The sequence below is a fragment of the Aethina tumida genome, chromosome 2, assembly GCF_024364675.1.
Source record: "Aethina tumida isolate Nest 87 chromosome 2, icAetTumi1.1, whole genome shotgun sequence".
In the NCBI taxonomy this organism is placed as follows: domain Eukaryota; kingdom Metazoa; phylum Arthropoda; class Insecta; order Coleoptera; family Nitidulidae; genus Aethina; species Aethina tumida.
In genome coordinates, this window is record NC_065436.1 from 24192312 (window position 1) to 24215643 (window position 23332).

Consider the following 23332-nt stretch of genomic DNA (forward strand, 5'->3'; position numbering starts at 1 on the left):
ATATATATACTTATTTATTTTGTTTCAATATCAAATAAACTAGTTTTGTAAATTAAGTTTTAAAATATGTTTAAAATAAAAAAGTCTTGTTTGTTTTATGATTATTTATTAATTAATATATAAAATACAATTATGTATCATTTTCAATACCAAAATTAAACCTAAAACTATTATCAGAAGGAGTAAAACATGGTTTGACATCTTGATTTTTGTCTTTGGCCACTTCATCATCTTGTAACTTAATACTTTCTAATTCTTCTGAAATATTGTCTTTTGGAATATTAAAGTTAAATTTAAAATTATTTCCAGTGCAAAATGCAGATTTTTTAATAAAAACTGATTTTTTACTTGGGTTACCAGGCACAACTTTTATGTTTGTAGCATCTGCAAAAGTATTATTTATTTACTATTCCAAACAGTTCACTTCTACTTACTTCTTGATAATTTCTTATCCTCTGCTGCCATTTTTGCCCGATAATCACCAAATGACAATCTCATAACTTGTCTCTTTTTGACTAAGGGAGTCGAATTACTCATAAGTGTGTTTAGTGTTTTTGTGTGATCTTGAACTGAAATTAAAGTTAGTAAACAATATGTGTGTTTCATTTGGAAATAGAAACCTTGTTTATTATTTAGCTTTCCCGACTTAAGGGCTAGTTGCAGCTGCTGTATGCACCAACATAATTCAACTTCAAATTGCTGTTCTAACTCTGGAGATAATCCAACACTTGTGGAAGGTTGTTCAACACTTTTTTGTGGAATTTTCGTAGGTTTTCCTGTTACTCTGTGTAATCTTGCTTTGGGTGGCATTTTAAAGTTTTCAAATCGAATAGATATAGAATAATATAAATGATGTTTCTCACAGTAAACAGCTGAAACAAAAAAATACAAACGAAATTTTAGGTTAAAGTATTTCCAACTTTGAGGTTAAAAATAAGCAAAATCCATAATATATGTTTATGGAACCACAATGTTTTGAAAAAATATATAAATAATAATAAGTTATAATAATTATATTTAACAATTTTGCAAAATTACCCGGTCATTTATATACTTAAAAATTTAAAATCAACAGAATAATTTATTTGTTTTTATTCTTGTTGTAACACAGGGAAAGTACGCCACTGTACTTGTAAGGAAATATGCAGATAATATGAAATATTTAACGAAAATGTGCTAAAATTCTTTATAAATTATTTTTTTTTTATACATTTATCTTTATTAATGAATTGTTTAATAAAAATGTGGAAAATGTATTCAAAATATTCGGGACTCTAAATATTATACAAAATAAAGATACAGGTGATTAGAATGAGGCAAATACTTTTGAACAAAAGAGCAGTGCTGCCACATTTACCGGTTTTTCGATAGATATAGGAATATACTGATTTTCTTCATACTTTTAACGATACATAAAGATCTAATTTGTTTATGAAAATCACAACAATGTTTATGCTTAAAAATTAAAAGGGGCCATGGTACCGTGGCTTTGAGTTGTTAGCTAATTTTTCTTAACGTCATTTGTTCTTCAGCAACATGAAACAAGTATTTTCCGAAGTCAATCATATGAAAACGATAAGAACAAAACACTTTCCATTTAAAGAGATCTACAGTAGGGCTATAATTTTTATGATTTTTCTTCTATATTATGCTTCTGGTATGAAATTTAAACATTTATACCAAGATAAAGAAAAACGACAGGTTAAATTTTATTTTTGAACTTTCTTGATAGAAAAATTACAAATTAGCAAGACTTCATGTTATTTTACGTGACAATTTTGATCCTTGTAGATTTGGTTAAATGATTTTGTATTGGTCTCTCATCCTTTGTTATTATCATTTTAATTTGGATAAGGACTTATTTTTTATTATTGTACATTTATTTTTTATATATTAATGCCATATACAATAAAATAATTTGATGTATTCTCTTTTTTTTTTTAATATAACAAATTTATACGGAACAAAAAAACAACATATTTTCCCCTTACATCACATACGGTAAATAATCTAGGATTCAACCGATATTCTCAGCAATGATCTGGCAGCGCTGCAAAGAGGCAAAATAGTGGCTTTGTCGAAAGCATTTTACTCTCGTTCGCGCATTTTGTAAACACTGTTATAGCCAAGTGGTGTGTCACATTCGAAATTTGAAACAAAGCAGGTTGATCAGTTTACGAAACGATGGAGAAAGGTGTGGACGAAATTGGCCGCAATGGTCATGTCGTTGAGGTCGTTGATCAGGAACCAACGAACGGAACCTCTCATACACACGAAGATGAAGGAGACGCACAGGGAACTGGCAGGTACTTTTATTTTTTTATGTATTAAATAATTTCTTAATATTTTATTAATTACAGCCCTTCATATGGGGAAGCAATTGCTAAAATGCCAGTGCCAAAGTACGCTCTGTACTATAAAATGGATCATCCGCAAAAAAGTATCGCGTACATTTTCAACCACGAAAATTTCGAAATTAACGGGTTGAAGAAACGGAATGGAACCAACAAAGATAGTACTGACTTAAAAGAAGTCTTTACTAAACTCAACTTTGATGTTCATGAATTTAAGGATTTGAGAAAGGGAGATGTTATGCAGAACATAGAACAACGTAAGTTATTTTGAATTACTTATTTGCAGATGTATTTTATTTTAATAAATATTCACAAATATATTTTTATCGCAAAATGTTTATAAAAATAGCAATACTCAATTCTTATCTTATCTCTTTGTTCCCAGTTTTTTATTGTCCTGGTCTTCCTTATTGATTTGTCAGTTTAGAAAATAATCAATCATTCATATTTACATTACATTTCAAATATATAAAAAGGGAAAATTTATCTGACAATATAATCTAATATTAACAAGATTATAGGAATATTGGATTCAACTTTTTAGTCCTGATTATTTTATTCATTGTATTACAGTTTTGTTTTTTTTTTCAGTTTAAAATTTTCATGATGTATTGATGAATAGTATTTAATATTTCGAATCCATAACAATCTTATAATATACAGCAACCATTGAAAAAATTGTCATATTTATTGCAGTTGTAACTGAACGTAATGTAAGAATTAATGCTAAATTGATTATAAAAAATATCAGTTAAAAACAGTATTACCCTTTTTTTTGAATTTCTTGAATTTTCAATAATTATACAGTTAATAAAAATTTAAAGATGCATTGACAAATTATGTTGGTTGTAATTTCATTTATTCTTTTAAGGCATCAAAATAAATATAATATTTAGTTCTATGTATTTTAAATAGATTAATTTTGATTTCACATCAGATTTGTACTGTGTGTAAAAGTGGTTAACAAATAACTTTAATTAAACCATTTTGTTAATTCTAATGTTACATAAAAAAGTAACACATTCATACGTTATAGTTTTGAAAACAGACCATTCTAAAAGATGCGTATTATCTGAGGGAAAAATGGGAATAATTTATGCAAGAAATGGTTACCACAAGTTTATAGTCTAATTTTACTGCAGATAAATGTCCAATATTAGGTGGTCACTCACAAAAGGTTCCTTTATGACGCAAAATTAAAAACGTTGTATATTAATACTAATGAAGGAGTTTCAAGACTTATTTTCATTTTAAGTGTAAGAATAAAACAAGTAATTTACTTATAACATAATTATAGGTGCAAGATATTTAAATCAATACTAATTTGATTATATAAAACATCAATTAAAATACGTAATATTTGTAAAATATATTTATATAAATACTACAAATTATATTTCTGTTTTGATTAGGCAAAAATGTTAAATTTTTAACTTAATCCTGCAGTAATTATATAGATGTAATTTTATGAGATACACTGTCAAATTATCTTAGTTTAAATCTCATTTAATTAGTAAAAATAATTCGTCTTCAATAATCTAATATTTTATTCTGTGAATTTGAAATAGATTGATTTTGGTTTCATATCAGATATGTACTATCTAAAAAAGTAGTTAAAATTAATTTTAATTATTCAATTTTGTTAATTATTATATATAGAAACGTAATTTTTTTTAACACTTCCATACGTCATAGTTCCGAAAATAGACCATTTCAAAAGAAACTGTAATTGAGTGCGTATCATCTCAAGAAAAAATGGGAATAATTTATGCAATATAAGGACATAGATAAATGTCCAATATTAGATGGCAACTCTCCCTTTATGACGTACAATTATTTGATATTTGATTTTGAATATTTAGATATAATCTGTATAAAATAAGAATGTAAAATTAAGATTAAAAACGTTGTATCTTAATACTAATGAAACAGTTGTTGAATTTGACTTTTTTTCTTTTTATCAGCAAAATTAAAACAATTAATTTACTTATAAATACAGGAGCGAGATATATCAAATCAATACTAATTTGATTTGATTTGATGAAATTAAATTTGATTTTTAAACAAAATTTAGGTGTCATTTTATAAGATACATTGACAAATTATCTTAGTTTCAATTTCAATTAATGAATGAAAATAATTCAACATGAAAGTAAGTCTAATATTTAATTGTGTGTATTTGAAATCAATTTATCTTGGTTGTATATCATTCATATACTTAATTAATTTTGTTAATTATAAAGTTATATGAAATTTTTTTATGTTATAGTTTCGAAAATGGATCATTCCAAAAGAGACTGTGTAGTAGTGTGCGTATTGTCTCATGGGGAAATGGGAGTAATTTATGCAAGAGATAGTTACTATAAACCTGAGAGTTTATGGTCTAATTTCACTGGAGATAAATGTCCAACCTTAGCTGGTATGTAATTTATTTTGATAATTTTCATATTTTAATATTTTATTCAAAACTCTTTATAATTATCGATTTAATTTACTATTTAGGCAAACCTAAGATATTCTTCATTCAGGCCTGCCAAGGTGATAAGTTGGATGGTGGTGTTCACATGATCAGATCTACGGAAACCGACGGAGATTACCATCAGTCATACAAATTGCCTTTGCAAGCCGATTTTCTGATGATGTTTTCAACAGTGAAAGGTTCGTAAAGTGCAGTTTTGTTGTTTGATATTCACTAATTATTTTTTTCCCAATAGGTTACTTTTCTTGGCGAAACACTACACACGGTTCCTGGTTTATTCAAGCTCTCTGCAATGAACTTAAGGCGAGAGCAGATAAGGAAGATTTACTGAGAATTCTCACGTTTGTCTCGCAAAAGGTCGCCGTAGACTTCGAGAGCAACACACCTGATCACAGAGCCATGCATCAACAGAAACAAATCCCCTGCATCATTAGTATGCTCACTAGACTGATCCAGTTTAGGTCAATTCGGTAAAGTACACACATACGCTGCACACTTTTGTGTTCTATTTTGCCAGTAGTATTTTACTCTGAAAGATTAGCAATTTTTTTTTTGCGAACGTGCTCAGAAAATTGCAATATAATGTTGGGACTTTATGAGGTTATTAGTTAATAACTGTTGCTGTGTTATTTCAAACCTACTTAGTTAAAATTTTAGGCATTTTTTATCGTTCCATTTTAATGTAGAACTCTTTTTATTAATGTTATATAATGTTAGTCCATTTTTTTCTATCAATTTTTTATACTTATATATACATAATATATATTCTGTATATATTTTAATATCCTGTGAGCTTGTGAATGATAAAATACCTTAGCTCTTTAAAGTGTTTACCCTATAAAAACGTTTACGATTTACAAGTATTAAATTATATCTTATAAAGTTTGATTAAGAATATTGTAATGCATAAATTATGCACTATTTATTGTTGACCAATAAAATCTCAATATTAGAGGATAAATGTCATAGTTAATACGATTTAAAAAAAATATGATCTCACTATAAATGACATAAATTTTTAAAATATATAGATAATTTTATGATTTAAGTTTGCGGAAGTCAATTTACTGTCAATTTAAAACTACAACTTATTAGATTCACTCCTTCTATATCCTGTTTCCCAAATTTAGCTAAAAAAGAAAAAAGTCTGTTGCAAATAAATTTTGCCTTTATAAAACCAAAAAGTGCAAGAACTGTGATAAAACTAATTGTATGTTGTAAGTTGTGCACCCAAATTGACCTCATAGGGTTTTAGGAATCAAGTCCACCAATCATGTGTCTTTCAATAGGATTTTATGAATCACAAAATTATATGATGGTTGTAATGGTTGTATTTGTGCATGCGATTTGTAGAATGTTTCTATATCAGTTGGTTAAATATTTGAGATAACTAAAATGTATATATACAAACTATTGCTGGGTTACAGCGAACGTTTTTTAAAGGAAAATGAAGACATACATAGTATTTAGCCTATACAATATTTTGCGTATTTAGTTTTATTGGTCAGGGTTTATTATGTTGATTTGGTGATGGGATGATGAAAATTATAAGTACTAACATTACCATGATCACTGCGAAAATTTTAAAATATTTTTGAATATTTTTTAGATCGGATACAGAGGGTAATATTCTATCACCAGAAACAGAACCCAAAAATAAATTCACTGCCCTTTTTAGTAGTAAAGGTAGTCTAATGAAAAATTGATTTTACAGTTATAGTTCAATAGATAAATAAGTGTTTCCTTGTAGATTCTACACTATATTTTTAAGCATATTTTTATATACATTTATATATATACACTATATGGTATTTTTAATGTGCCATTTTTTATATCATCTTATTCAGTATTTTTAATTAGCTTAAATTATGTTTGTAAATGTATTTCTAGAAATATATTTCATATTGTTTGCTCAGTGTAATTAGGTTACTATTTTTGAAAATATAAATAAAATATATTGAATTAAATGATTAATTAATAAAAGTTGTTTTATTTATTTATTTTTGAAAGCGTATATTTTCTTTCAATGTGATGAAATTTAGTTTTCATTTTTAATACTTACATTAACACTTATCATGATGAACACTAGTTGATTATATGTGCACTCACAAAATTTATGAAAAACGTATAAAGAAAGTTAAAAGGTAAATTACACAGATTTCGAAAAGTTTGCATAGAGAGTAACATTGACACTGCCATTGTATTGCACATAGCTAAACGTTTTAAATACAGTGTCTCCTAATATGTTCCTGGTTCAAAGGAAATTTCAAATTAAAGGCAGCAAGGTCAGTTAGTAGGCTGAAAAGTGCATTTTTATGTGCAATTTTAATTAACGACCTGGGTCTAAAGATTGCATCATGTTATGTGGGGTCATTTAAATGTTTATTTATACATAAAAAACTAATTTGTTTAAACATGGATTTATATATTTTTAATGAATTTTTTTTATATGAAAAGAAGTCATATCATTTTCACTACAATTTTTTATCATTTATATAAAATTATTATTTAAACTTGCATTTAATAAAGGTTTAACTGTACACTTACAGTTTTTAGAATAATCATTGAAAGTCAGATAATTGTTAACAGATGAAATTAAAACTTTTAGAAAAAAAAAATAAGAGAAAAAATAAAATATTTTTTTCCATTAATTTCTGATAAATATAATACAAAAGAAAAAAATAAATTAATGATAGTGTTTATTATTTTTGAGGTATCCATGTTACAAAATGTTCATTACAGCATACAGTGATGGCCAAAGAAATAACACAAAATTTAAAATCAAACATTTTGTAAGATATTTATTAAAAGGATTTAATTCAAATTTTGTCTAGACAGTATATTTTTTAATTATATTTTTGATTGGCGAAATAAATGGCATATTCAAATGTATTTACGTTTTATATTTAACAATACTCTTAGTATAGTTTATATTATTTTATTAAATAAATTCACTTTCAGTGAAAAGATAAAAACATGAAACTCCAAGATAATGAAAGATAAATTTTGCTGATATCGCCAAAAACTTGCATATTGACAAATATAAAAAAACACATTCAATTAAAAATACAAAAAGAGAATATTATATTATATAATTCTTTTATTGTCAGATAAATTGGGAAAATCAGTAAACGATATCCTCTAGGTAGAACAATCAAACCTCGACGTAATGAACAAAACCTGTAAGGATATACATTGATATCGCAAAAATTATCTTCCAGAATTTTGGCGAAGGATAATTTGAAGTGACGAATCCATGATTAATAGAACATGATAAAATGGCAAAAAATGCATTCATCGTTCTCGTAATAAAAATTTGGATCTCAGATACACTACAGAAACTTTGAAACACTCTAGAGCAAGGGTGGCCAAGATCCTTGATAGTCCGAGCCATTTTTCAAATTTTGAAATGTTTCGCTAGCCACAATTAAATATGTATTTAAAAGGTATGCAAAAAAGATATTAAAATTTTTGTTTACAGAATTTATATTTTTGGCGGTATCTCAACAACTATCTTTATCTTTAAAATATTTTTCAATTCAGCGTAAAAGAATAAAGAATACTTCATTTTACAGCAGGCGAATTTACATATATATTAGCGTTATTAATTAATTTATAAATGCTGGTTAATTATAATAATTTGAACAAAAATTTGTTGTGGATATATTAATATAATTAGTGTACATAAGATTTAAGCCATCTATAATTTGAATTAATTCTAAATTCCCGCCCTTTCCTCGATCGGTATTGCAGACACACGAGGTTGCTTGTTACCTATTTACCCGGCTGAGCGTTCTTTTCGCGCAGTGAATTTGCCTATCAAAATGGTACGTAAATAAAATCCGAAAATTTCTTGATCATCTTAGTGAAATTTCTGCATTAAAATATCAAAATCGTTTGTAAAGTGTTTTCCGAAAAGGACTGTGTTGAAATTTAGTGGTTCTAGTTGATATTTTTTAGTTTTTGTGTCATTTATTTTGATTGTATCAGCATGGTAAAGTGACAGAAATACAAGTTTTTACAGACGTTCAAATTAAGCAACGTTATTACACATTACAGATTTGTAACATTAGTTCGTTTAATATGTCTAGTCTTAAATGTTATTACTTCACTTTTTAGTCCGGTTAAAAACAAGATTTTAATGCAATTTTCCACGTTTAAATACTTAACCTCAAAACGCCGAAATTCTTCAATATTTACACATGTTTTACCTTACAGACTGAAGGAACGGCTACAATTCGCACCCGCAAATTTATGACCAACAGATTGTTGGCTCGTAAACAAATGGTTGTGGATGTTTTGCATCCAGGACAGCCCTCTGTTAAGAAAACAGACATTAGGGAAAAATTAGCCAAAATGTACAAAGTAAGTATAAAATGCAAAAACGTTCATTACATTTATTAACACTTGCTCTGTTTTTAGGTCACACCTGATGTAGTATTTGTATTTGGTTTCCGTACAAACTTTGGTGGTGGTAAATCAACTGGCTTTGCCTTGATCTATGACACATTAGACTTTGCCAAGAAATTCGAACCTAAACACAGACTCGCCCGCCACGGTCTCTATGAAAAGAAACAACAGACGCGTAAACAGCGTAAGGAAAGGAAGAACAGGATGAAGAAGGTCCGTGGTACGAAGAAGAGTAAAGTGGGTGCTGCTGCCAAGAAGGTAGGTGTCCTTTTATTTTCAAATACTTGAGCCACAAAAAGAAGGTTTTATTACATATTATTGGTGATTTGCAGGGAGGAAAATAAGTTAATTTTATCAGGTATATAGTGTAACAGTTTTGTTTATGCTATATGCAGTACTAATGTTTTAAAATAGCTAAAATATAATAGTCAACATTTAGAGTAATTTGAGTTAAGTGTGACTAAGGATGTATTCTGTTCTGTCTGTCGTTTTTACTAAAACAGTTTATTATCTCAACTTTATGCATAACTATATTTAATCTCATTTTGATTGCTTTATAATTTATGTGTTTTGTAATTTGTGGTTCTTGAATTATTTATTATATTAAATGTATTCACTCATACTAATTTATATTTTTTCTCTTTTCAGTAAAATGGGTACATTTATCCAGGACATGCACTTCATTGTGTTGCATGTATATTTATGGACTGGAAGTGTTTCTTATATATGTGTGATGCAATAAACATCTTTGAAGTGCAAATTTTTTTATGTAATTAACATACCTTTCCATAAAATATATTTAAGTTATAAAAACATAATACCGTTTTATTCTGGTGTAAAACTATAACAAATAAGTTTGAATAGGAAAATATTTATTAAGCACTAAATTCTAAATTAGGAGTATAAGTAAGTTATTATACAATCTTTTAGTTAAAAAGTAATTTTATAAAAAAGTCTTGCAATTACATATTGCTTTTATGATTAAACATACATATAGCAAAACTAAACTAAAATGTTAAAAGACTACCACCTAAAACAGGGTATTCCTAGCAGTTATGGATATAGAAAAACTGGACACTGAAAATAGAAATTTATTAGAATGTATGTATAATGTTTCAGATGAACAAAATTTAAAACAGATCATTAATCTAGTTTTTTCTAGTATTTATCATAATATTTTTAATTTGACATCATTTACACTACAACATTAAATTACTTACTCCAGGTAGATGAGAGAGACATTTAACGAATTCAGCAGCTAATTCACAATCTGACTGTGCTTTCTGTGTAGTACTTTCAGGAGTCATATCCGCTAGAATTATTAATATTAAACAATCAGGATAAATTCAGATGAAGAAATGCCAAAGCAAAATTATAAAGGTTTGTATTAAATAAAATTTTTACCCTCCGTCTGGTTGTTGACCGATAAATTAATAAAATCACCATTGAATTGTGTATCTGTAGCTAAAAGTAAACGGAAATATTTGTATTCAATTTTAATGACTAAAATAACATCTTAAATAATAATGATGTACCTGTAGCTTTTGACAAAGCATCGTTACATTTATTTAACTGATTTAAGAGCTGTTTTGCCTGTTCATAGACCACTTCATTTGCTATCCATTTCTCAAAGTTATCCATGATGGGAAATCCTTTTTGATTGATCTGAAAATTCCATAGTTATTCATCATTCAATTAAGGTTAGAAGATCCAACTTACCAACTGAAGTTGACTTAATTGACACTGATAATAGCTGCACTAAAATTCATTTGACTTAATAAAATATCTTATCTTTAGTTATTATACCTTTTGTGGTTCGTTTTGTTCTTCCACCTCCATTCCAAGTTTCTTTTTGGCAAAATTTAAGACACTTTTTGATGTTTGTTGAATTCTTTCGACCAATTCTACTTCGGCCTTCCAACAATACTCTTCCTTGCTTTTTAAATTGTTTGGTCTGCTGCATTCCTCAGCGAACTATGTATGTAAATATTTAATTCATAATCGATTTAATAAGAACATTTTTTATGAAAAATTAAAATAATATTGTACTTACAGTTTGGTTTATACCAAAATAAAAACAAATTAAAAGTGTATACTTCATAATCGTCACTTAAGTTTTGACGAGAACCGTGTTAAAATACAAAATGACAAATGAGAATGTATTATTAACTTTGTTTTAAGCATAGTTTATATGAAAACATGTCCTTCACAGTTTTAATTCTAGGACATGATAGAAAATTATCGATGTTCCTAAATAACATCCTAACAATAGCTTATAAATGATTTTGGTTTATTCATCCGGTGTGGACTGCCAATTGTTTATAATTAATCGATTTTTAATCAAACGTTTTGTTTGAATTAACGGTTAAAGTAACAATAGAGCTTGTTTGTGATTACATTTAATTAATAGTTTTTGGATACAATTATATTAACTATTATATGTAGCAAAATTAAATTAATCAGCCAAAATAATAATAATAATAATAATTTGTAGTAAGTTCAAAATTTTTTTATTTAATTAAATTATTTTTTAATATTAATTTCAATAATTTTAATTTGATTATAACTACATTATGTTTTAAGTATATAAAATATATTTATTTAGATTCAAATCTATGTTAATAATATTAATTTTTACCCATATTAGTCGCGTGGTTATTATTTGTAAAATAATTATTTTTATATATTAATGATACAAACGGAATCCTTAAACAACCTCTTTATTGTAATAATAAACGTAACAATAGAAATAACATCAAAGATTAATAATTGCTGGAAATTAAGTATATATTTTGTTTTTGGCGTAATAATGTTTTCTATTCTGCATAATGTGTTAACTTGCCATGGTAGAAAATAACTAATAATAATTAACCAAAAATTGATGCAGCAGCACTATAAATAAATTTGGCAGCTTCACTAATTGCCGTCAGTATTAATCCACTTGAGAAACTTCCGAAATAACTCCATAACGAATTTTGATGCTCTTTCGAAGAATCCAGGTGGTTCGTCTTCAATTTCTTCGTCCACGTCGACAGTTTCATCTAATTCCATTGCCCGTTTTACTATAAGATGACTCTCATCAGTCGAGGCAAGAGTTTTTAAATTTTGATCGGTTTGTAAGTGGTTAACTAGTTTTGTCATATCGTTGTTGTCATGTAGAGGAATGGCACTCTGAAATTTTATGTTATTAATGCTTGTTCTAATTTTTTTATTGGTTACAATATAAGAAAATAAATAATTAAAAAGAGTGTGTTATAAATTTTTATTATACAATATTATAATTACATATATAAATACTGAGATTTCAATTGGAAAATTATATTAATAATGTAGCCTATGTGAGGTATTTGAAATTCAACCAAATATCCAACTTGCAGCTGTGGTAACCGCATGTTTAACCCCTTCACTAATTACTGTCCGTATTAATCCACTTGAGAAATCTCTGGAGCAGCTCCACCACGAATTTGGCCGCACGGTCAAAGAATCCCGGTTGTTCACCATTTTGCATCACGTCCATTCCGTCCACGGATAATTCCGCCTCACGTCTGACTCTAATCTGTTCATGTTCTCCCGTTTTCTCTAGTGCACTGTTGAATTGTTTGTCATGTTTAAGAAAATCAGCAAAGGCTTTGGTGAGGTCTGTGTCGGACAGAGACGACCTTCTGAATCTGGTCAATTTTGCGTCGCCCAGATTCGAAGGTCGATCCAGGGCGGCATTAAATTCTTTATCTTGCTTAAGAAAATCCGCAAACGCTTTCGTCAGATCTTCATGTTGAAGGTTTCTTGGTGCCTAGAATAGGGAAAACGTGTGAACTTTGCATCACTGAGACACTAACACTAACATACACTAATATTTCGTATTGACTTTATTTGGCAATAAACGCAATCTTCACACAAAAAATAAGGCAAATAATTGTGTATGCACTAAAATTTAAAGTTCTAATAAGATCTTAAAATAAACACTAAAAATAAAATAAAAATATACAAATATTTTTACTATTAATTAACCATTTGTATGATTTATTATTTATTTATTTTCTATTTATTTATTAAGGAAACGAACCTTTTGTTCGTAAATTTTAATGGCATTAGTTTTGATTTAATACACTTAAATAATAAACCGTAACTAAATTTAATTAATGTCATTAATTTTTATAGATTTGCAACATTTAATTAACCTTCAATTAGATTGGGATGAAAAATATTTATTACTCAAATGAACTAAATAAAAAATAAAGCTATTACAGATTTTAATTAACAATTAAATATTGCATTGTAAAATAATTTTCATGAATATAAATTATTTTATAGATATAAATTTATTATTTATTGTGCGTGTGTATTTATTTTTATTATCTTATTTTTTACGAAAACTTTAACAACTGGCTATTAAATTAATAGATTTAATTGATTAATATATTTCAAAATAATGTAAAAATATTTTTTAATTAATTATAAAATAATATTTTATTTTGCTTTGATTATGAGTAATAAATTATTACTTCCACCAACGATTATAATTAAATGTGTCATATCATTATGACTTATAAATACAGGAAATAAAAAAAACAAACAGGAAAAACTTAATTAATAATTTAAAACATATAATTATTGTTTATTGATTTTGTGAAGTAGTTAAATTAATTAATCAAAAAACATTTTTTATTTTTATTTAAAATATTATTGGCGAGAGGCACAATTTACAATAAAATAAAGCAAATAAAAGAAACAATTAGGAAAACTTCCCAATTGATACGTTTAAACTAAATAATTATTAATGATTACTTTTAATAAATTATATGTAAACATGTAATAATTAGTAATATGGTTTTATTTATTTGATAATTATAATCAGCATAATTATATAACTTATGATTATATTAAATATTTTTTATAAAAATATATTTTTTAAAATCTGTGTGAATAACATAACTAATTAATTTATTTTCAAAATATATTGTAATATTTAAAAAAAGTATTGACAATACAAAATTTTCAAGCATGTCCTTTTTAAAAATAATTAAAAAGCAATTAAATTATGTAAAACTTACGGCCGCCACAAAGCCAACGGCGATCACAACGAAACAAACTGCAGTACGAAATTTCCCCAGCATCGTTGACCCGATTCGAAACCAATTGAATTTGCAAATCACATAATCCACCCCAATTAATTCGTTTTTATATGTCGGGAATGCGCGAAAAAAATTGCGCACCGCCTCCGCGTTATATAACGCGAAATTACACATGCTCTCCTACCTGGAATTAATCTGACCCTCCTTCCGGTGTATTATTAGGTCGTGGTTGACATTGACATTGACTATGCGATAAACGCTAGAAGCCAGATTGCATCTGAATCGAACAATCAGATTCATTATGGGACATGGTTTTTTAAACAAATTAATTTGCTTACCAGGTAGCGATTCTAACTACTGGCCTTTTATTTCAATTAATAAATTAACGTTCTAATGTGGTTTCTACTAAACCAATTAAAACTCTTTTCAAAATAAAAACACTTACAACGTAATGTTTTTGGAATTATTCTAATTATAATTATTGCATGCTAAAGTAGCAATCATTGTTTCGTTGTTGTTTGTTTAGGTTATGCGATTTATCCAAAATTAATTTTAATTTTTATAAACCACCATATTACATTAAATACAAAATTATTTCAATATTTGGCGAATGCGCATATGGATCTTTAAATAATTAAATTTAACAATATAATTTTAAATTTCATATTGCACATTTTGTAATTATTTTATCTTCACCATATTCAGTATCAAATAAAAATTTATCTGTGCTTAACACAACTATTTTTTTTTTTCAGAAAAACGTGTTGTTCTTATAATATGGTTCAGTAGTAAAAATTTATTTTACTTTATAAATACAAACAGTAAGGCATATTGACATCGTAGGTTAACTATTTCAAAATCTGTTGTGTGAAGAATCATTCAATGGTTTTCAATTCGTGGCAGAGTTATTAATCTCAAAAGAGGTGGGATGCATAGAAAAACATCAGACAAAATCGGTAAAATCTATTTTCATCTACAAATTAAATCCACTTTGAATTCTGTGATTAAAGCTGAAATTCCGTATGTGAATGTGTTTACAAGAACCAATCGTCAGATGAGAAAAGCTGCACCCCTCACTTCTCTCAAACGGCATAACAATTACATGGGAATTTCGGGTTTTTTTAGGCCCAAAAGTAAAAATTTTGGGCTCGAAAAATAACCGTTTTTTTATTTTTAAAGTGCGGGATGTATCTTTACCGTAAAAAATTTTTACATGGAGGAATTTCGGGGTGAATGGTCAAAAGAAAAAAAATGTAGCTTAAAAAAAATGGGCGTTTTTTTTTAAATTTTAAACGGTTAATTCTATCGATTCCGAAGTGTTCTTAGTACTGAAACTTTGAGCTCTTTGTGGGCTAATTTCGGCTCAACCAGTTTTTTTTAAATGCGGTGTCTAGCTTTACGGTACCATTAGATTGGCATAAAGTTCTATTTAGTGAAAAATTTCAATTTTTTAAAACTGATGGTAACATTCTTATAAGACGCCTTAAAAATAATAATAATTGGCTAAATCCAATGTACTAAGGTGTTAGTTTGAGGTTGCTTTTGTCATTGCTTAGCTCCAATTTATCCCATAGAAAGGATTGTGGATAGTTTATTATATTAACTTTTGCAGAGTGGAATATGCTAGTAAAATTTCTCTTCTAACAAGATAACAACCAAAAACACCAGTTTTGAAGAAGTGTTTATCAATAAAATTGAGATTTTAGAATAACCGAACTCTATCGAAAATTTGTAGAATGTGGTTAGGAAAGGAGATTAGAAGTAACAAATTTAAAAATCATGAAAATCTGCAATTATAACCAATACAGTATTAATTAAGATTTCACAGATCAAATACAATTTGCTAATATTTTTAATAGTGCGCACTCAAAAAATATATTAGCTATTAAAAATATATTTAACGTTTTTATAAAAACCGTAACAAGATACAAATCCACGTGTACACACAGGAAATAATTTATTTTTTATTTAATTAGATTCGATGAATATAATATACATTTATTTAACACGCACGGTTAAACTTATACAGTGGCGCTCATTTTTAATTTAAAAACTATATATGGATGAATATATATTCATGCTAACTTTTTTGTTCAAATAATATATAAATTGTTAAGTTACAGTTAAACCAAGTGTATAAAAACGTTAGTAATAGCATACGTATATAAATGTAAAAAAAATATTTATTTATTTTTGTTAATTATTTGTAATTATTCAACGATCTATAATAATTTCCTATTAACCTGTTTGCCATTTGTGTTATACTTAAATGGCAAAACTATAATTAATTTAGTTTAGTGGAACTTCAGGAAGTAATGAATAGTTATCAATTAAGAGAAATATCCTGTTTTTCATTTGTGTAACTCGATGAATCACTCGGAGACACTCTTAACACAAGAGGAAAGTATCTGTCTATATCTTACTATAATTTGGATTTTTTATACATTCATAAATAAATCGTAAATAATTATCTAGAGTAAGCAACGTTCACAATACCCAAATGATCATTGTAAATGCTTCTGCTACATTCATCCAGTTTTGATTCTACCTCCAATAAGACTTGCAGAAGTTTTTCAAAATTTTAACCATACTTTTGATATAACTACATACCGAATAACTCCAAATATGTATGTTTATATTTTATTATAAATTTATATTGTAATATAAAATGCAATGGATTATTAATTTTAGATATATCTCTGTCTCGTTAATATCTACGCTACTGAGTAATTACAGCTTCCTATTCGAAAATTACACTGTCAGTACAACTGAGGATGGTATTAACGTTGCTGTGTAATTTTCATCATTTCTTAATGATGGTTTGGACGTTGTGAAAGGTGCATAATGTCTATTTGTCATATTCCACAACACAAACAATTCCTCATTATTTCTGTAACAATCAATTTACAAAATAAAGATAAATATTATTTTGACTAGAGTTTTCAATGTCTTTTGTTTCTTTTTACATGTTCACCATCAGTTCAAGTGCAGCTAATTCAATATTTTGATACTTGCTTTAGCTATATTTATTGATGTATTGAAGTTTCAAGTGTACTTTATAATATTCATTCATAATTTAATTTTAATTATGAATGTATTTAATGGATGATATGTGAATTTAGTCGTGAGATGTGGAATTGTCTACTTTATTTGTCCTACCTTGCTTTACAAATCTTTATTTCTATTTCTAAAAATCTGTCTAATAGATGATCGGCCTTTATATTTAATTCATGTTTATTAAAATTTTGTCTTTAGAGCGTTTTGACACGTATTTCTATAGAGATCACTCTAAAAAAAATAAATATTGTTTCTATTATTTACTTTTGTTTCTCCTCACTTATTAATGGTCAGTTCAAGTGGGATGCATGTTTTATCCATATTTAATGAAGACCTCTTGAGTTTAGGTGTACTTTCTTATAGTACTTAATTTCAATGTGATTATCTACTTCTGCTCCATGAATGTGGAATTTCTACTTTATTTAGAGTGATTTTACCAACCTAGACATCACTGTAAAAAAATAATAAATACTGTTTTTATCAGTATTTATTTTCTTTTGTTTCTCCTTATTCATTCAAGATTAGTTCAAGTGGGTTACATCTTTTACCCATATTTTACGATATCGACTTAAATTTACGAGAACTTTCTAACATCTAATTTTAATTTGGTTATCTACCATAAGTGTGAAACTTTTTACTTAATTGTTTTGCCTTGTTGTTTCTTAAATTTTTTCTAATAGACAATCTTCTCTTTTTAATCATATTTCATACAAAAATAACTATAGTTTAAATTGTTACGAATTTCTTCTTTTTTTCCTTCACTTACTCACCAGCAGGTAAAGCGGGACAAATTTTGATACATATTTATTTATTACCTTTTCAAGATTGTAGTTGTTATCTTGCTGCTTTTTTAAGTTTTGAGATGTTCAGTTTTCTACTTTAATCGTACTTCATGAATGTACAATACATATCTCCCTATTCCCAAGAATCTATTTTTTGATTAGAGATTTGAATTTCTTTTATATTTCTTCACTCAATCATGATCTCTTCATGTTGGACTAATTCAATATTTAGATGCATGATTGACCTATATTTGGTCATAGTTTTCAAGTTAGTAAGTACAAGTACTTTCTTATTACGTTTAGTTTTAATTTGATGTGCATTTGTTATCTGCTTTTATTCTCGAAATGACGGTTTTTCTACCTTTTTCCCTGATAGCTCTTTTCTGTTCCTTAATTCGTATACATTAAAATTTTGTCTTCCAATACTCTTAAAAACACAAAAACATGATAAACTCCACAAACCATTTTTATGAAAAACCACTCAAGCAATCCATTACGGTATAAACGCCGCTCATTATCTCTCAACTATAGTTGAATTAGGTAATAACGAAGCTATCAGATGTTCCCAATTAAAGCGTGTAAGAAAGCCTGTCCCAGAAAAGCAGTTCGTTACAAAAGAATGCCATTTAATTTTTCCCCAACCAGTCACTGGACGCACAATACTCGTGGAATCAAAAACAACAAATAAACTTGTTGGGACGCGCTGACACGCAGACGCATGCCCATTGGGTCCGTATCGTGTGCGATAAAGACTCACGTCCGTTCGAATTCGGACCGGTTGAACGACGGAGAACGAGCTACGTGACGTAGGACATCGCCGAACTCGGACCGTTATTACATTATGCCACTAAAAAATGTTATTTCAAAGTTGATCCGGGACGCGGTTGTGTCGGGTTCGGTAGAAAGCTGTCGTTTTATTTTTTCCGATTAAATTGTGGATTTTGTGTTATGTTTAAGTTGGTGCGACACATTTATGTTTGTGCGTAGTGTGCCGTTCGTTTGTTCGGACATAATTTGATTTGATTTGTGATGGCACTGGGAAACGGGAGCACCCCGAACGGGGGTGTTACCCAGGAAAAGGCTCCGGTCGTGAATGGAACTAACATGGAAACTCTGCCCAGGACGGGGAAACAGGTAAACCGCGACCATCTGTTGGTGCGAATGCCGTTGAAAATCGTTAATAATAAGGCCCCGATGGTGCATTTGCGGTGGTTCATGACAGGAGAGTCACCGACAATTATTGCCTTAAATGGTAGACGGCACAGAACTGGTATTCGAATTTGATTTCCAGACGGCGAAAAATTAATTTCATGTGCACCTTAAAGCCGAAGCTGTTTATAAATAAGCCAACATCTTCTAAAAGGTCTAAATATAATCCGTACGTGGATTGTCCGGTTAGGTGGAAACGGAATGATCTTTCAGTCTTGTTTGCCGGACGACGTTTCCTCATTAACCCACATCACGACTCCTAAACGCATCCACTCGTTTTTTTTTTTCAGCAGTAACAGTTTACAATACGTAATCCGAATTATGCTCAAGTAAGCATATCCACTGTACAATGTCATTAAACTCTCGCGGCGGCCAAAACTGAAAACACGAACGACTTACTGCTACTTCTGCAAAATGTGTCATAGGATCGTGATGCAGATAATTTTGATATTTAACTTTCTTATAGTTGGGCGCCAATTCCATAGAAAAGTTATTTGAGAGGTAAAGTTGGGCGCCAATTTATTCATTTTACCGAATTTACTTTATTTATTTCTGAAGTTGGGCGCCAATTTGTTTTAATTTACTGTTGTGTTTCATTCTCTATATTAATTTATTATAGATGTTAAATGTGATGTTAAATATAGTGTCTTTTATGTGTAATTTTATATTTTAAAAAATTGACGTCTTCCCTGAAATGAGTAACTAAGCGGCGATTTTGTTGGGCGCCAATTTCATGTTTTTTTTGTATAATAATTTATTATAACAAGGCAGATGTCTCTTAAAAATTAAACTAAAAGTACAACATGCAGTAAATTATTAAATATTAAAATAATTTTGTTGGGCTCCAATTTTATAGTAATTTATTTGAATTATGACGTTGGGCGCCAATTTATTTTGTTTGTATTTGTTTTTATACTAATTGTGTTATTTTGTGTATTTTTACATTTTAATAAATTTACGTGGTTTTCAAGGTTGACAGATAATGTAGGGATTTTTTTTAGGTTGTGCGGCAATTTATTTTGTTTTTTGGTGTTTGTTTAATTAGAAAACAAAATAAAAATAAATAAATAAGTAGATAAGTGTCTTTTAATAATCAAAGTACCGCAAAACTGATCTTCCATTATTAAAATAATTTGTTGGACCCCAATTTCATAGAGTTTATTTGAGTGGGAAAGTTGGGCGTAAATTTATTTTGTTTTACTGAACTGTTATGGTATTTAATTAATTAGAGAAATAGAATTACGTTGCAATTCTTTCATGTGTTAGTTATCTTTATTAATTTATTATGTGATGTTAACAATATTATCTTTTATATCTACTTACATACACGTTAACACGTAAGTAAAAAAATGCTTTTTAATAACCAAACTAAAAGAATACTATTGGAAAATTTATTGTTAAATTGAAAAATATATTAATTTTTTTATGTCTGAGACTGAAAATGTATTAAAATTATTCAATGCGTTATCGGTCATTTTGATTAATTGTTTATCTAAAAGTGATGTAAGCGCCGAAAATAGAATTTTTTTGGACACTTGCACTTTGATGGGAGGAATTTTACCATGCCGAAACAAATAACATCCATTTACCATATTTTTTTACTTTTAGGAACACATTTAATTATTTTAAAAGATGCTATTATTTGAACATTACTTTTCTTTAATTTTTACTGCCAATTTATAATAGGTTGTTTTATATAAAAATTCCAAGATTATAACGAGAAACCTTTTAAAATTAACCTCGAATATACGAAACCACAAAAGAGCGTGAAAACAGGTTTAAAATATGGTATAGAACAAAAACAAAATTATAATCATTAAAAATTATATGCTTTAATATGAATATTGATTGGCCACATTTTCTAAAACCTTTAGGCTGCATAAATTTTTCTAAAATCGCTTGTACACTATTCGGTGGGCGCCACTCTATTTTATGTTTATAAAGATGGAAAAACTTAATTGGTCTATAACGAACAAAAAAAATTGTACCCAAAGTGGTAAATACAAGTGTGTACTCTGATTAAATAGTGCTTCTCATTTTTCAGTAACAATATGTTTGTTTAAAATTTGCTAATTAAAGTGATAATATACTTTACCATGAGGCTAAAAATAAAATTGGTACGATAATTTAAAAGACCTTATGCATTTTCAGTGTCTACAATGACATCATGGAAGAATAAATTAACATTTTTAAACTGAATACCTGATTATAACTATACTTAATTATTAGAAGTTCTATTAATTAATTAGGATTAGACAACTGCTATTAATAGAATTATGCGAATTATATATGTTCTCAAAAGACATTCCTCATGTTATTTCACATGATAACGCTTCGACTTACATCAAAACACATTTAATTGGCGTAAATAAACAACAAATTTTATTGAGCGCGGACTATAGGTCATGTGAATCAGTGTTCTTCGAATATGAAACCGGGTAAATTAATTTCTCTTCAAAATAGGTATCAAGGTTGAGTTGGGTTCGTATGATTTAAAATTAAACTGTTTATATTATGATCTGCTTAAACTAAACGATCTTATTGAGATTCCCGTTTTATCATATAATCCCCACATTTTTTTTTTGTGGAATTAAAATTTTTGATTTACACTGCGGATTTTAGAGTTTTATTTTATTGCGCAAGTGAGCATTGCACAAATACAAATGCAACATGCCATTGAATGTAATACGTAGTTTAATCTATTTTCGTCCTGTATTTTGTACGATTGTACATTATGCCGGTTCAGGTTTAATTTGCTTTTGAAACTAGTTTACGTAACGAATGCAGGCGGTCTTATGTTGAAAGCGTAAAAACATCGGCTCTATCATCGGCCTTGACCTGTAAAGAAGCGAAAAATAATTCCAGTCATATTACTGGTACAGAAATATTGTGCATTTGCTTATATCACCTTGAAACGTAATCTGCACTTTGATATGATCAACTAATCATTCATTAATTAATTGGAATCGATACTATTTATATATGAAGTGATTATGGTAATTTGAATGAAGTCTACTGAAAAATAAATATGATTTCTGGCAAGAGAAACTATGAATAAGAAATTTTATTAATAAAAGTGATCATTATTAAGTATTTTTGAATTTCAAAGATTCCAATTTTCTACATAAAAATAATAGAATATATTTGATTTTTTTTGAGAGCATTTGCATTATTTCTGGTTAAAGACTAACTTTTTTAAAGTAAAATGGTCGAAACAAATTAAACAACAACAAAATATATGGCTGTGGTGGAAAAAAGTGTGGAATATTCTTAAAATTTGTATTTTTATGGAATATTTTGTGTAAATTCCTCACTGGTGGTATTGAAAATCGATGTAAACCGGGACGTCCACGAAGAACCACTCCCAAGATAGATAAAATTATAAAAAGGCTCTTCCTCAAAGATCCTCGCAAAACATCAAGATAAATCACGTAGGAAATTTCGATACAATTTAATCTAAATGTTAGAGCATCGAAAAATCGCATTATTGATTCGGAACTATGTAACCGAGTTAAAAAAAAACACTGGTATTGAAAGAAGTAAAATCGCACTTATCATGGACTCAGGAAGAATGGTATACTGTCCTTTGGAATGACGAAAGTAAATTTAATTTGTTTCAGTCGGATGGTAGAACATTTGTCAGTGGAGCAACAGAACCATTTTTAATTAACAAATTGGACCTTTCATTCAAGTTGGGGTAAAACGGATCGTTTTCAATATAGGGACATATTGGAAAACACCATGTTTCCATTTGCTGAAGAAAAGATGTCACTTCATTGGATATTTGAACAAAACAACGATCCCAAACACGTCTAAAATTATTAAATAATGGTTTCTAATAAAAAAATTAACTGTACGTAGATGATTGTCTCAGTCCTTCGATCTAAAGCCTATTGATCACCTTTGAGAAGTATTAGACCGTAGCATACGAACAGGAATCATCAAAAGCAAACAAGAACTTGTTCAAAT

The 23332-nt window shown here is 28.1% G+C and overlaps 6 protein-coding genes across 17 annotated transcripts in view; 3 read left to right on the forward strand and 3 right to left on the reverse strand.

The window, feature by feature from the left end:
• Positions 1 to 83: 83 nt before the first annotated feature.
• On the reverse strand, positions 84 to 7047 carry LOC109595557 (UPF0488 protein CG14286). Of its 2 annotated transcripts, none has more exons than XM_049963895.1 (4): positions 6987 to 7047; positions 621 to 872; positions 435 to 569; positions 84 to 384 (listed from the first exon to the last, which is right to left on the reverse strand). In XM_049963895.1, exons 1-4 carry the CDS (start codon positions 7042 to 7044, stop codon positions 131 to 133), a joined length of 699 nt encoding a protein of 232 aa, XP_049819852.1. In that variant the 5' UTR covers positions 7045 to 7047; the 3' UTR covers positions 84 to 130. The 2 variants fall into 2 exon arrangements, with proteins under 2 accessions (XP_049819852.1, XP_019866500.1); XM_020010941.2 differs by lacking the exon at positions 6987 to 7047 and adding an exon at positions 6896 to 6986.
• Positions 2075 to 6754, forward strand: LOC109595512 (caspase-1). Its single transcript, XM_020010884.2, has 6 exons — positions 2075 to 2306; positions 2361 to 2611; positions 4624 to 4773; positions 4857 to 5012; positions 5069 to 5303; positions 6443 to 6754. The coding sequence occupies exons 1-6, from the start codon at positions 2185 to 2187 to the stop codon at positions 6537 to 6539; spliced, it is 1011 nt and encodes a 336-aa protein (XP_019866443.2). The 5' UTR covers positions 2075 to 2184; the 3' UTR covers positions 6540 to 6754.
• Positions 7048 to 8540: 1493 nt separating the features above from the next.
• Positions 8541 to 10003, forward strand: LOC109595556 (40S ribosomal protein S24). 3 transcript variants are annotated; one of them, XM_020010938.2, is made up of 5 exons: positions 8541 to 8660; positions 9052 to 9198; positions 9256 to 9501; positions 9576 to 9601; positions 9892 to 10003. In XM_020010938.2, exons 1-4 carry the CDS (start codon positions 8658 to 8660, stop codon positions 9585 to 9587), a joined length of 408 nt encoding a protein of 135 aa, XP_019866497.1. In that variant the 5' UTR covers positions 8541 to 8657; the 3' UTR covers positions 9588 to 9601; positions 9892 to 10003. The 3 variants fall into 3 exon arrangements, with proteins under 3 accessions (XP_019866497.1, XP_019866499.1, XP_019866498.1); XM_020010939.2 differs by lacking the exon at positions 8541 to 8660 and adding an exon at positions 8808 to 8827; XM_020010940.2 differs by lacking the exon at positions 9576 to 9601 and having other exon boundaries at positions 8542 to 8660.
• A 164-nt stretch (positions 10004 to 10167) lies between these two features.
• Positions 10168 to 11425, reverse strand: LOC109595555 (uncharacterized). Its single transcript, XM_020010936.2, has 7 exons — positions 11297 to 11425; positions 11050 to 11217; positions 10963 to 11001; positions 10779 to 10908; positions 10648 to 10707; positions 10464 to 10555; positions 10168 to 10320 (listed from the first exon to the last, which is right to left on the reverse strand). Exons 1-7 carry the CDS (start codon positions 11342 to 11344, stop codon positions 10297 to 10299), a joined length of 561 nt encoding a protein of 186 aa, XP_019866495.1. The 5' UTR covers positions 11345 to 11425; the 3' UTR covers positions 10168 to 10296.
• A 1066-nt stretch (positions 11426 to 12491) lies between these two features.
• Positions 12492 to 14432, reverse strand: LOC109595554 (uncharacterized). The gene is made up of 2 exons (XM_020010935.2): positions 14295 to 14432; positions 12492 to 13033 (listed from the first exon to the last, which is right to left on the reverse strand). The coding sequence occupies exons 1-2, from the start codon at positions 14355 to 14357 to the stop codon at positions 12650 to 12652; spliced, it is 447 nt and encodes a 148-aa protein (XP_019866494.1). The 5' UTR covers positions 14358 to 14432; the 3' UTR covers positions 12492 to 12649.
• A 4579-nt stretch (positions 14433 to 19011) lies between these two features.
• LOC109601925 (ankyrin-3-like) overlaps positions 19012 to 23332 on the forward strand; it is a 40224-nt gene continuing 35903 nt past the window's right edge. For 5 of the 9 annotated variants that reach the window (XR_007547357.1, XM_049963631.1, XM_049963635.1 and 2 more), the window contains exon 1: positions 19012 to 19288. Coding sequence is in view for 8 of the 9 variants with exons in the window: in XM_049963631.1 (XP_049819588.1) it covers positions 19184 to 19288 (105 nt within the window). In the remaining variant the exon portion in view is untranslated. The remainder of the gene's footprint in view (positions 19289 to 23332) is intronic. The other 4 variants (XM_049963632.1, XM_049963633.1, XM_049963634.1 and 1 more) reach the window with 2 other exon arrangements.